Genomic DNA, 14,454 nt, shown 5'->3' with positions numbered 1-14,454 from the left:
TCAACAGCAGGGTATTACAACATAAAGCTTGTTCACTGGGTGCTGGAAGAGGGTACAGTGCAATACGAGCACACTGCGTAAGGGAAAACTTTTCTGGAGTAAACTATCCACAGAGCTATACCCAAGCTGCACTTCAAATCAAACTAGTTGTTTGCTCTGAAGAAGGAGACCAGGAATAAACTAACATATTTGCAGTCTGGGATATGAAGCAACCAAGATGAGGAGCAAGTCAGTAAGCCTGACTATTCAAAAATGCCTATCTTGAAGAATATTCACATTTTTCAAAAGCACCTCTTGTATTATTTCCCTTTCTTCCCCCTCATTCCAAGAAAGTTCTGCTGGTTTAAGACCATATGTCTCATTAATTGCGTTTTATTAGCAAAGTATTGCTCAGACGGTGTTTCCTAATTTCTCAAGTTTCTGGATAGCAGCTCAAGACAGTGCTGTGTGTTTTAATAAATGCATCCTAGAACAGAATTCTTGCATTAATTTCCTAAGAGAACAATGATTTCCCAAAGAGGAAGTTAGGAAGAGGCAGACCTGAAGCAACGTAGGTTGGTAAAAGAGAAAGCAAAAGGGGATTAGAGCAGAAGAACCTCTCAAACACCCTGCATCTATTTCCTCCTATTTCTCTGCATCACCCAGCTTCTGACTTGCCCAGTCTACAGCATTTAGACACCATGTTGGAAGGGTAAATTAGAAGCACACAGGGAAAAGGTAAGGAATAATGATTATTCTCTAGTAGGCACTGTCATTTCTCTTCTCTAGAGATGGGTGTTTGCCACTGGGAAAAACTGATCATATGTCTATTGATGCTCTTTCCTTCCTACTATTTCTGACCCCAGACTTCCATTAGAAGTTTATGAACTAATTTTAGGGGGTTTTGTCCCATACGTTAGAAAAGCAGTTCAGCTGAATTTTAGCTGTTGGATTTCCTGCTTGAACAAAATACATGTATTGAACAACTATAGGAAAAAACCTGTAGAACAGAAAAGTTACAGTAAGCACATGCATATTTACTTCTAGGCTGAAATATTTTATGAAGACCTGATGGCTTAGTCTGATAGCATGTCTTTTTTTTTTTTTTAGACATTAATTTTATATATAAGATGATCTATAAACTACTAAAATAAACTCTTCCAAATCTATTGAACATCTGCACATGCAAAGTGGTTGCTATGAGATTACAGTGAAATAATCCCAAGGAATATGTCCTCAAAGAAATTATTCTGCAGAAATAATATGATAGAGTTATCCCATGTTGGAAAAGGACATCTTTAAAGTATTTCAGTTAGTCAGAATCATTAACTACCCAGTAACGTGAAACGTAGAAACACTGCATCATGTCTAGGAAATGAAAGTATCCCATTCTGGAGCTTTATCTCATTAGGGGAGTTCCAAACACTAAAATATGGAGTAACTGTTTTAAGGATATAAACATGTTTGCTTTTATGTTAGGAGTAAATTGTACCTCTATTAGAAAGTATAAATTTCGTGAGAATTAAAACCATACTTCTACATTGCTGGGTTGAACACTGCCTCTGAGCAGAAGTGCTTTAGTTTCAGTTTCTTTTCTCAGCTTTTAGATACCCTGGGTGGAGTTACTGGTGAATACGATAGCTACTTCAGTCACGGCATAAAAACATTGAGCTTCTTTCCCCTGAACCCTCAATTTTTGATAGCATGTGCTTACCATAGTGGCATTTTGAAGAATCAGAAACTAGTTTTTCTTTTTCTGTGAGCGAAAGGGAGAAAATGCAACTGCAGGCTTCCATAGCCCACAGCCCCACCTTTTTCCTCTGCTCTCACAGTTCGTTAGTTAAATCAGGAGGCAGCTTGGCCAAAGGTAAGACAGTTGTTTGTCCCCACTAGCCGTAAGAAATCTTTACAGCAGTATTACTTACAGCCGTAACTAATATTTACAGTTTAGGAAATCGAATAATAAATTGAGGAAAGCATGTTGCTAGGGTGGCTTAGATAACCAATTGTTCTTTCAGAAAACAAAATTTCACTGGAAAAATCTAAGAAGTCATTTTGTCTCAGGAATACTCAGCTGTGAATAACAAAAGATGCATGGAGGAGACCATTACCACTAATGCAACAACTGTAGGTGGGTGCAAATTCATAAAGTAAAAGTTTCAGATGAATGAATATAATTCTCCCAAAGAAAGTGAGAGGATGAAGTAAAATTAGACACTAGTAAGGGGAATTATTTTATTTTATTTTATTGTGTTTGTCTCCTTAAAGTTTTTGCAAAAAGTCCACATTTACTAAGTCCAAGTGGACTGTAAGATACTTTTCTCCTTGTCGCTTATCTCCACAAATGCTGCTGAACTACTTGCTTTTGTTTAATTTGAGAAACCTTAGTGAATTCAAAAGGTACTGAAAAGGTAATACCGAAAAGCTTTTCCTTTCATTTGCAATAGCAACAGCTAAGTAACGACAGCAGTATCTCTCTACCCCAATGTCTCTTTACAGTGTTATTCAAGCAAGTTCTGTACCTAACCACATCTAAGCATAAAAAAAAAGTTGAATTTCCATGTGCAGTTGATTTTTCTTCTTCACCAAACTGGGTACTGAATGAGAGCCATTTGTGACATGTACACAACATGATGGGTGAACAACTGGCTGAAGGGTTGGACTCAAAGCATTGTAGTAAATGGAGTAACATCTGGCTGGTGGCCAGTCACTAGTGGTGGTCTCCAGGGCTCAATCTTAAGATCAGTTCTCTTCAATGTTTTTATCAATGACCTGGACACAGGAGTTGAGTGCACACTAAGCAAGTTTGCCAGTGATACTAACAGGAGCCATTGGTTGAGAAGCCTTGCAGGGAGATCTTGGTAGATTAGAGTTCTGGGCAGTCACCAACCGTATGAAGTTTAATGAGGACAAATGCCAGATTCTGCACCTGGGACAGTGTAATCCTGGATGTATGTATAGATTGGAGGACAAGAGGCTGGAGTGCAGCCCTGCAGAACGGGATCTGGGCGTTTTAGTTGATGGTAAGCACAATAAGAGTTAACAATGTGCCCTGGTGGCGAAAAGGGCCAACCGTATCCTGGGGTGCATTAAGCACAGTATAGCGAACTGGTCAAAAAAAAACATTCACAGAATCACAGAATCACAGAATCACTAAGGTTGGAAAAGACCTGTAAGATCATCAAGTCCAACCTTAAAAAAAAAAAAAAAAACCCACAAAAAACAAACCACAACACACCAAAAACCAACCCACCCAACACCACACAGCACCATGCCCATCAAGCCACATCCCACAATGCCACATCCACACGCTCCTTGAATACCTCCAGGGAGGGTGACTCTACCACCTCCCTGGGCAGCCTATTCCAATGTTTCACCACTCTCTCAGTAAAGAAATTTTTCCTAATATCCAGCCTGAACCTCCCCTGGCGCAACTTGAGGCCATTTCCTCTTGTCCTGTCACTAGTCACTTGGGAGAAGAGACCAACACCCACCTCTCTGCAACCCCCTTTCAGGTAGTTGTAGAGAGCGATAAGGTCTCCCCTCAGCCTCCTCTTCTCCAGACTGAACAACCCCAGTTTCCTCAGCCGCTCCTCATAAGACTTGTGCTCCAGACCCCTCACCAGCTTCGTCGCCCTTCTCTGGACACGCTCCAGCACCTCAATGTCTTTCTTGTAGTGAGGGGCCCAAAACTGAACACAGTATTCGAGGTGCGGCCTCACCAGAGGCGAGTACAGAGGCATGATCACCTCCCTGCTCCTGCTGGCCACACTGTTTCTGATACAGGCCAGGATGCCGTTGGCCTTCTTGGCCACCTGGGCACACTGCTGGCTCATATTCAGCCGGCTGTCAAACAACACCCCCAGGTCCTTTTCTGCGGGGGAGCTTTCCAGCCACTCGTCCCCAAGCCTGTAGCGTTGCATGGGGTTATTGTGGCCAAAGTGTAGAACCCGGCACTTGGCCTTATTGAACTTCATCCGGTTGGCCTCGGCCCATCGATCCAGCCTGCCCAGATCCCTCTGCAGAGACTTCCTACCCTCAAGCAGATCAACACTCCTGCCCAACTTGGTGTCGTCTGCAAACTTGCTGAGGGTGCACTCGATCCCCTCATCCAGATCATCAATAAAGATGTTAAACAAGAGCCCTGGGGGACTCCGCTTGTGACCGGCCGCCAGCTGGATTTCACCCCATTCACCACAACTCTCTGGGCTTGGCCATCCAGCCAGTTTTTTACCCAGCAAAGAGTGTACCTGTCTAAACCACGAGCCGCCAGCTTCTCCAGGAGAATACTGTGGGGAACAGTGTCAAAGGCTTTGCTGAAGTCCAGGTAGACAACATCCACAGCCTTCCCCTCATCCACTAGGCGGGTTACCTGGTCATAGAAGGAGATCAGGTTGGTCAAGCAGGACCTGCCTTTCATGACCCCGTGCTGGCTGGGCCTGATCCCTTGGTTGTCCTGCACGTGTCCCGTGAGCGCCCTCAAGATGAGCCTCTCCATAACCTTCCCCGGCACCGAGGTCAGGCTGACAGGCCTGTCGTTCCCCGGATCCTCCTTCCAACCCTTCTTGTAGATGGGCGTCACGTTGGCAAGCCTCCAGTCGTCCGGGACCTCCCCCGTTGACCAGGACTGTTGATAAATGATGGAGAGCGGCTTGGCAAGCTCCTCCGCCAGCTCCCTCAGCACCCTTGGGTGGATGCCATCAGGCCCCATAGACTTATGAGTGTCCAGGTGGCATAGCAGGTCGTTAACTGCTTCCTCCTGGATCGTGGGGAGCCTACTTTGCTCTCCATCCCTGTCTTCCAGCTCAGGGAGATGGATACCCTGAGGATACCTGGTGTGGCTGTTAAAGACTGAGGCAAAGAAGGCATTAAGTACGTCAGCCTTTTCCTCATCCTTCGTGACAATGTTCCCCGCCGCATCCAGTAGAGGATGGAGATCCTCCTTGGCTCTCTTTTTGTTGTTAATGTATTTATAGAAGCTTTTTTTGTTGTCCCTCACGACCATGGCCAGGTTGAGCTCTAGCTGGGCTTTCGCCTTCCTAATTCCCTCTCTGCATGACCTAACGAGGTCCTTGTATTCTTCTTCACTTGCCTGCCCCTTCTTCCAGAGGTGGTAAGTTCTCTTTTTTTCCCCGAGCCTCAGCATAAGCTCCTTGTTCAGCCAGGCCGGTCGTCTTCCCCGCCGGCTCTTCTTACGGCACATGGGCACTGCCTGCTCCTGCGCCTTCAAGATTTCCTTCTTGAAGAAGGTCCAGCCTTCCTGGGCCCCTTTGCCCTTCAGGACCGTCTCCCAAGGGACCCTCCCAACCAGTGTCCTGAACAGGCCAAAGTCTGCCCTTCGGAAGTCCCTGGTAGTGGTATTGCTGACCCCCCTCCTTACTTGGCTAAAAATTGAAAACTCTATCATTTCATGGTCATTAAGCCCAAGACGGCCTCCGACCTTCACTTCTCCCACCAGACCCTCTCTGTTTGTAAACACCAGGTCAAGCAGGGCACCTCCCCTGGTAGGCTCGCTTACCAGCTGCGTGAGGAAGTTATCTTCCACACACTCGAGGAACCTCTGGGACTGTTTCCTCTTAGCTGTGTTGTACTTCCAGCAGACATCCGGTAAGTTGAAGTCCCCCCCCACCCCCCACAAGAGCAAGGGCTTGCGACTGTGAGACTTCTGCCAGTCGCTTGTAGAACGCTTCATCGGCTTCTACGCCCTGGTCGGGTGGTCTATAACAGACCCCCAGCAGGATATCCGGCTTGTTGGCCTTCCCCCTCATCCTTACCCATAAGCATTCAACCCCGTCGTGACAATCATCGAGCTCTATACAATCAAAGCACTCCTTGACGTACAGAGCCACCCCACCGCCTCTCCTTCCTTGTCTATCCCTCCTGAAGAGCTTATAGCCCTCCATCGCAGCACTCCAGCCATGCGAGTCGTCCCACCATGTTTCTGTGATGGCGACCACGTCATAGCTGCCCCGCTGCACAATGGCTTCCAGCTCCTCCTGTTTGCCGCCCATGCTGCGTGCATTGGAATAGATGCACTTGAGCTGGGCTACCGGTCTTGCCCCCGACAGTGGCACGTCACCCCTAGGCTCATCTCTGGGTAGCCTGGCTTCATCCCCTTTCCCCTTCGAGGGAAGTGATTGTCCCACTATACTCAGCATTGGTGTGGCCTCACCTCGAGTACTGTGTGCAGTTTTGGGGTCCACAATGTAAGGATATAAAAATATCAGAATGTGTCGAAAGGAGGGAAACAAATACGGTGAAAGGACTAGAAGGCGTGACTTATGAGGAGCGGCTGAGGATGCTAGGTTTGTTAAGCTTAGAAAAGAGGAGACTGACAGGCGACCTCATTGCTGTCTACAAATTCCTCATGAAGGGGAGCAGAGAGGGAGGTGCTGATCTCTTCTGCCTAGTGTCCAGTGATAGGACACGAGAGAATGTCTTAAAGCTGCATCGGGAGAAGTTCAGATTGGATATTAGGAAAAAGTTCTTCACTGAGAGGGTGGTCAAGCACTGGAACAAACTCCCCAGGGAAGTGGTCATGGCCCCAAGCCTGCCGGTGTTCAAGAAGTGTTTGGACAATGCTCTTAGGTATATGGTTTAATTTTTAGATTGTCCTGTGTGGAGTCAGGAGTTGGGCTCAATGATCCTCATGGGTCCCCTCCAACTCAGGATATTCTATGATTCTATGATTTTATGAATATTTTTTAATTATTGGATGGCCTATACAACCACAAATAGGTGTCCAAATGACCACAAATAGGTTTCAGTCACAATTTTTGTGTAGTGTCAGCTACAGAAGTGGTTTAAAAACAGGACCCAAATAAAATTATTTTGTAATAAATCCGTCTACTGTAAGTAGCTAATGCCTTATATATGATCTTACTTTGCATTCCCACATGTCCCCTAATTGAACTGTTGTATTGCATGTGGCAGATTACACTAATGAAATTAATGGTCGATAATAGCAAGGAAATACATGTTATTCAGTTAATAGTCTATCATAAATCACTTGTTTATTAATTTTGTGATTTTTTCCTTAAAGAATGGAAAATGCAAACAGTGAAAAAAATGAGAACTCACATTCATGTCAACATATCAAACAGTGGACAAAAGAGGAAGTCAGACAATGGGCAACTGAAGTTGTTAAGATTGACCAGAAATACGCAGAAATCCTGTTTAACCAAGATGTGACTGGTTTTACTTTGAAACTGATGACTAAAGCAGATTTTGTGGAAATGGGCATACCTCATGGGCCTGCTCTTCAAATAATGTATTTCCTGAAAGAGCATGACATTCTAGCTAAAGGTTCAAACCAGGCTATGGAACAAGAAGGCATTGAACAGAGTTTTCATGGAGAAGGAGAAGATGGAGAAATTGCAAAGAAAGAGTGCAAGAAGAAATATGGGTCATTTAATTCCAGTATACTGCAGGATTCTGAGATGGAGCCCATAGAAGACAGAAAAGCAATGAAGTCAGCTGACAAAGAGAACATATCAGAGAAGCCACTGTCAAGCAGCCAGCACCCAACTGGAAAGATGTGTATGCCATATCCTTTTGACAATTTCAGTGATGGTACTCGATACACACAGTATAATATTCTTAATGTCCCTGAAACTGGGCCACTCAATCTCATTGATCCAGCACATGAATTCAAATTACTTACCAACACAGAGAAGGCACTAGAAGAGGATGTCATGATGAAATTTAGCAACGAAGTCTTTAGATTTGCTGCAGCCTGCATGAACTCCCGCACAAATGGCACTATTCATTTTGGAGTACGTGACAATCCACATGGGGAAATTGTAGGAATAAAAGTTACCAAGAAAGAAGCATACATTGACCATTTTAATAAATCCATCGGAAAGTACTTTAATAAGCAATATACTAGCATTGCAAAAGCTTGCATTAGAGAACCTAGATTTGTGGAAGTATTATTACAAAATGGAACCCCATCACATATGTTTGTCATTGAAATAGATGTGGTTCCCCAACACTGCATGTGTGATACAAAATATTTCTCTACCTACATATACCAATATGAGAGTAAGAGTTGGAAAAAAGCTGTCTTCATCCGGGATGGAGCTAGTTCCAAAAATATTCAAAATACAAAAGAATTTGAAACTTTTAAAGGTACCTTGACATCTTTAGCAGATTCTCGTAAAAGAGCAGAGGAAGAATATAACTTAAAGCAAAAGAAGTCAATGAATGAAGGACTAAAGCTAGTTAGTCTGCTCACAGGTAACAGGGACTCACTAGATAGTTCTTATTATGACTACTACATTTTGGTAACAAACAAGTGCAACCCAAGTCAAACTTCTCACTTAGACTTTTTACAGGAAATAAAATGGTTTGCTGTGCTTGACTTCGATTTTGAATCAGAAATGAATGGTGTGTTCAAGACTTACAAAAAAAATCGAAATGCCAAACTTCACTTCCCAGATTATTATGAAAACAAGGTGGGTTCAGTTTCAGAACAAGCTGAAAAGCTGAAACTGCATCAGGAGACCAACTGGATTTTCTGCAATGGTGGATCAGACTTCAAAGGCAATAACGAACTACCATTAGATCCCACTTCGTGGCAACGAGACAGAGCTGCTGGTGTCAGAAAAATGATTTCATTTCTTTCACACAAAGATGTAAAGCAGAATGGAAAGTTTTTAATAGTGTTTCTTTTGCTTTCCACAGTGGAGGATTCAGCAGATCCCCTTACTGAGACTTTTGTGGCATTTTACCAAGAATTAAAGGGACTAGAATACATGGTCTGCATTTGCATTGGTGCAGGTACGTACCAGCGATGGAAAGATCTTCTGCATGCCAGAGGCATTAGTGAGGAAGCACTTTCAAACAAATGTGTTTCTAATTTAACCCTGCAAATGGTAAATGGTACCATCATAAAATTAAAATCAATGACACAGTCTTCTGAAAGACTTCTGCCCTCTGTTGGTCATTCTACCATTCTTCTAAAGAAGCAAGAAGACTCCATGGCATCATTAGAAATACTTTGTGAAAATGAATGCAAAGACACAGGAATAGAGAAGGATGCAGACAAATTTAAAAATTTCCTGAAAAAGCGGGAAGAAGATTTTTATCGAGGTGGTAAAGTATCATGGTGGAATTTCTATTTTTCTTCTGAAAATTATACTTCAGATTTTATCAGAAGGGACAGTTATGAAAAGCTTGAACACCTAATTCTGTCTTCATCTAACAGTGCTAATCAATCACCTGTAAAAATTATCAACCTTTACCACCACCCAGGCTGTGGTGGGACAACATTAGCTATGCATATCCTTTGGGATCTCCGGAAACGATTCAGGTGTGCTGTTCTGAAAAACAAACCAAGTGATTTTGGAACACAGCTAACAACTTTACTCACCTGTGGAGCAAACAATGACTCAGGCTATTTACCAGTGTTACTTCTTGTGGATGATTTTGAAGAGCAAGAAAATGTTTATTTTCTGCAGAAAGAAATTCAGGCGGCTATAACAGAAAAATGCATTCGGTATGTAACTCCTTTAGTGATCATTCTAAACTGCATGAGATCTCAGAATCCTGATGAAAGTTCAACAATCAATTTCTTGAACAGTATTTCTTTAAAACATATGCTTTCTCAAAAAGAGCAAAGGGCCTTTGATCAGAAACTAAAATGTATTGAAAAGGTGCATACAAATCCTGAAAATTTCTATTCATTTATGATTATGAAGAAAAACTTTGATCCAAAGTACATAGAAAAAGTGGTAAAAAATACCTTGTGTAACTTGAATACTGCCTCTAAACCAGCACAACTTGTTTGCTATCTGACACTGTTAAACTCATATGTAAGAACATCTACAGTTTCAATATCACTATGTGAAGAATTCTTAGGAATTAATTCTCAAGAGATTGGCTGCAGTAAAGACAAATTGATAGAAAAGATGGGAATTTGTTCCAATATTCTAATATATAATCAGGTACACAAATACACGACATACAAAGGTCTTCGTATCATTCACCCATTGATAGCATCTCACTGCCTAACAGAATTGAAACTAACCTATGACTTGCCTAAAAGTGAAATTACATTGCAGTTATTGAAAGAAGACTTATTTTATAAGACTTCATTAAAGCAAGACGAACTTACTCATGATATACAAACCCTGCTGATTACTAGGCAGCGCAAGGAACATGGCGATGAGTCAGACACATTGTTTTCCCCCTTAATTGAAGCCATTCATAGGGAAGAGAAGTGTGGTAATGTGGAATATGTGTTAAAAGAAGCATCCGCTAGATTTGAGCAAAATGGTTACATTTGCCAAGCGTTAGCAAGATACTTCTACATTAAAGAAAGGAAATTTGACTCTGCATTATACTGGGCCAAAGAAGCCAAACAAAGAGCACAACACAATTCATACATATCAGATACACTAGGTCAAGTCTTCAAAAGTAAGCTAAGATACTATGTAGAGTGCAAGGCAAAGAGCACAGTCCTGACAGCTGAGGAACTGAAGCACTTGCTAGAGCTTGCTGAGAATGCTTCACAGGCTTTCAGAGAATCTCAGTGGCAAGCTGAAAATGCGGACAATGTACAATATTCACAGCATCAAAAGCTTAAAAGAAAATTTCAAATATACAATACTGCTGGTTATCAAGGAGAGATAGAAACTTGTCTTTATGTTATTGATGTCCTTTGGCATGTTCCTTTTTTCAACAAAAAAGACTTACAGTGTAGAAAAAATATGACAAAGTATCTATCAGGAAATAGTGTTTTGAATGTAGATAACCCTAACACAGAGGGTGAAATGTTCAAGGTTCTTGAGCATTATTCCAGCTTTTTATGTCATTTGCGATCACGGTTGAAAAGGGCATTTGACTTTTTTGAAAACTACTTCATGTTTTTCAAAACACAGACCAATGAAAAAGAAATTGTAGACGCAAAATTGTATGAGAAGTTTCAAGAACGTTTTACCAAATACACAGAAATATTTTGTGATTTCAGTTTTGAGCAACTGAAAAGTACACAGGTCTCAAAGTGGTCTATGTCTCAGTATATAGAAGCATACAGAGACACTGTGGAGGCCTCCAGAGCAGGCTCATTTTCTGGCATTTTGGAATACCTCCACAGAAATCACAGAAATGCTGACAGAGAAATAGAAGACATAGTAGAAGCATATGCATTTTTGTGCGAGGAGGATGTACAAGCAACACTGAAAGACAAACAGAATTTGATTTTGGCAAATGTTGTTCTGAACTGCATTAAACCTAAATCTGTTAAGTTACATCCTTCTAAGGTGCTGAGAAGTCTGCTTCTAAGCATTCTACAGGAAGTGAAACCAACTTCTCAGTATGTAGAGCCTTTCTTCCTAGCCTCCTTGTTGTTCTGGCCCCAAAATAGAAAAGAACTAAATGAAGATTCCAGGAAAATGGAAACTTTTGTTAGACGCTTAAGTGAGTCTTTCAAAAAGCTCTATGGAACCCTGTGTCGTTCCAGGCAACCTCTTACTCTTTTCTATCTGGCAAAAGGCAGTGGCCTGAACAGATTTGTTCACAAAGGAAAAATAGATCAGCTTTTTAGTTCACTTTCAGAACAGGAACTGAATTCCCTCTGGCAGAGTGGAAATATCTGGAAGGAACAAGCTGTTCAAGATCTTTTGCTTCCTTTGGATGGAAGAGCTGAAGGTAATGTTATCTACGTAGACTATGGCAGCAATGAAACCTTTAGGATACCAGTGCAGCCTGTTCCTTCATGCCTATTGAAAAATGGCCCAAATATAGAAGGAGTGTCTTTCTACCTTGGGTTTTCCATTGCTGGTCTCCTGGCATACAACATACAAAGTCTGTCATTAAAACAATAGATACTGCAGTTTCTCAGCTACAAGGCTTTTTCAGGTAAAATTATCCTTTAACTGGGCTTTGGTTTGGGTTTTTTTTGGTCAACAATTGCAAATGACAACCTCAGGCTGTCCATTATATTTCCTTCCTCACTATGTTAGTCTTTTAGTCACATGCAGAATTGTCTCTCTACTGTCATAACTGCTGTTTGGACAGTCAGTCAAACTGAAATGTTGGTGCAGTTAGTCCTGTAGACTGGTCACTACTACTCAAAGTTCTTTGGTTGATAACAACATGAGAAATCATTCAAAAAACCTCAGAGAATTCTAAAAAAGAATATTTTGAAAATGTTATTTTTAAATACCATAACTTTTAAGAACCGTACTATTTTGCTAGCTTTTTTGCCATTGCTTGTAATGAAGGCTGTCTCACCACGATTTTTGTACTCTTGTATAAGTAATGTAAGAACAAGGAATGTATGTTAGAAAACATGTATCATGTAACATTTCCTGATGCTCCACTGTATATGGTGTCATCTTGGCACAAGGGTAATGTAAAAGGCCATTCAGTTGCAAAGTAGCGTTTTTTTCTCTGTTATTATTGTACGTGCTTGAGTAACGTAATGCATTTGTATATGGGCCTCTATTAATAGCCAAGCTGTACATCTTGTGGGAGGACAGAAGTACTGGTCTATTACCTTCTCATGGCATTTCTAAATATGTGATTATTAAAGATACAGCTACTTTCTGCTGTACTGTAAAAGCACACACCAGTTGGCATTTGATGTCCATATTTAATAGATTTTATTCTTTTGTGGTGTGTCTGCTTCTGCTTTATATAAAATTGATGCAGTTTGGTCATTCATTTCCTTATAAATTGCATTAGTTCCTTCCAGTGACAGATTTATTATCAACTTTGATCTTCGCAAAAATAGGCAATTTAAATGCTTAAAGTGGTCATTGATTGCATTGCCTTCCTCATGTGTATAAAACTGCCTGCTATGTTTAGACACAATTAATGTTCCAAAAAAGGAAAAGATATCGGTGCGAAGCACCAGAAACCAGAAGTTACTACTGTCTGTGGCGTGCAAAGTGTTGCACTTTGCACTATGTGCATATGATTCATGAAAACCAGAGGAGAAATGGTGCAGGAGATGCTGTTGGAGACATGTGGAAGGGGAGGTGTTGGACTGAAGCTCAAAGGGGAAGAAAGGCATTTCCCTTAGTGTTTGCTTAGTTGTTTGTCATCTTGTTTTCTCAAAACCCCAATCAGTAATTAAACATTTATGTTAATTGACAATAAATTAAGTGAAACTCCCCAAGCTGAGACTGTTTTGCCCGCAACGTGTGTACATTTACTAATAACCCTTGGGATCTGGCACAGTGCGTTACATGCTAGATTCTGTACTACATGCCTGTGTGAGTTTACAGAAATATGGATTTTATTATTTGTATATATCAGGCTGTTTGTTATAAAATTGTATTTTTATCAGCAGTAGGTCGTTAATAAATACAGATATTTGATAACATCCTTAATTGTGCAGTGTGCTGTCAGAATTGCTTTTTACAAGTATTTTCTCTTTTCCATTACTTTGTAAGACCATTTTTTCATAGCTCATAACTTTGCTAATCTGTGTATTTTGAAAACTAAGCTCTCCCCTGCCAAATATCTGCCCCAGACGTATTTTGTGTTAATTAAAGCCAAAGGGCTCAGAAGCTTCCAAGTGTGAGGTCAAGAAAAAAATATGTTGTATTGCCTATGTTAAACAACTCTACCAGTTTTTTCCAGCATGCTCAGGAATTCTTTGGAGTGGTGTTTAAAAAAGGGTTTACTCTGGAAGGAGAAAAAATGTAGATGCGAGTGGACATTTGTCTGCACAAGCCCAATTTTATCAAGTTGCAAGTCCTGAAAAGACTGTAATTTGTATATGGGCATATGCAAACTTGGGTTTTAACAGCAGAGTCTATACACAGGTGACAGCCCCAGAAGTTGCAGGTCTGGGCTGTGATGGGCCAAGTCAAAGCTAAGAGCTCAGTTCTGTGCTGTCAGTGCTGAGTCTAGAAACCTGGAGGATACAACCTGATACAACTTGGTTGTACAGGAGCCAAAGCCAGGTCTGCAGGAAGGAGGAGAGGCAGGGAGGCCCAGGAAGCTGTTTGACTTTCACAAACCGTTGCAATTCTATCATCTCAGCAGCTCCCTTGTGTGCTGATGGAGCAGCCAGGCTTCCCACTGCAACCAAGCAGCATTTGTGGACTGTGAACACCTGCGTAGGAACAGGAGCTGAGGAATGCTCTCTTGGAGGAGTGCAAGGCCTGCAAAAATCAGTTTAGGGGGTGGAAGTTAAGAGTATTGAGTATCCTTCTCTGTCTAAAATCAGAGCTAGAAGTACAGAACATGGAGGGACTTCACAACTCGTGACAGAAAGGATAATTTCCACTAAGGAGATCTTAGGGGAAACAGACTGGAGCATGGCTGCTAAGATTTAGGATGAGAAAAGTGGCAGAGTCAACACGAACTGAGAAACAGGTATCAGAAAGTGATGGGACAAGAGGCAAGGATGGAGAGCCATGATGCTCAAGGGAAAGAAGCTCAATGGAACAAAAAAGCACACAAGGGGGCAGGGAAGGGCAGGGCAGAGAGAAGGGAAGGGAAGGGAAGGGAAGGGAA

General features: G+C 41.8%; 1 protein-coding gene across 2 annotated transcripts; it reads left to right on the top strand.

Annotated features, from left to right (window-relative positions):
• Positions 1-704: 704 nt before the first annotated feature.
• On the top strand, positions 705-13,256 carry SAMD9L (sterile alpha motif domain containing 9 like). 2 transcript variants are annotated; one of them, XM_059818582.1, is made up of 2 exons: positions 705-717; positions 7,022-13,256. In XM_059818582.1, exon 2 carries the CDS (start codon positions 7,023-7,025, stop codon positions 11,805-11,807), a length of 4,785 nt encoding a protein of 1,594 aa, XP_059674565.1. In that variant the 5' UTR covers positions 705-717; position 7,022; the 3' UTR covers positions 11,808-13,256. The 2 variants fall into 2 exon arrangements, with proteins under 2 accessions (XP_059674565.1, XP_059674566.1); XM_059818583.1 differs by lacking the exon at positions 705-717 and adding an exon at positions 5,576-5,586.
• Positions 13,257-14,454: the final 1,198 nt, after the last annotated feature.

Source organism: Gavia stellata, chromosome 6 (genome assembly GCF_030936135.1).
Source record: "Gavia stellata isolate bGavSte3 chromosome 6, bGavSte3.hap2, whole genome shotgun sequence".
Lineage (NCBI taxonomy): Eukaryota > Metazoa > Chordata > Aves > Gaviiformes > Gaviidae > Gavia > Gavia stellata.
This window is presented reverse-complemented; position numbering and strand designations above follow the sequence as displayed.

Excerpts from the sequence above, each read along its gene's own strand:
- SAMD9L (XM_059818582.1), top strand. The coding sequence starts at position 7,023 with ATGGAAAATGCAAACAGTGAAAAAAATGAGAACTCACATTCATGTCAA.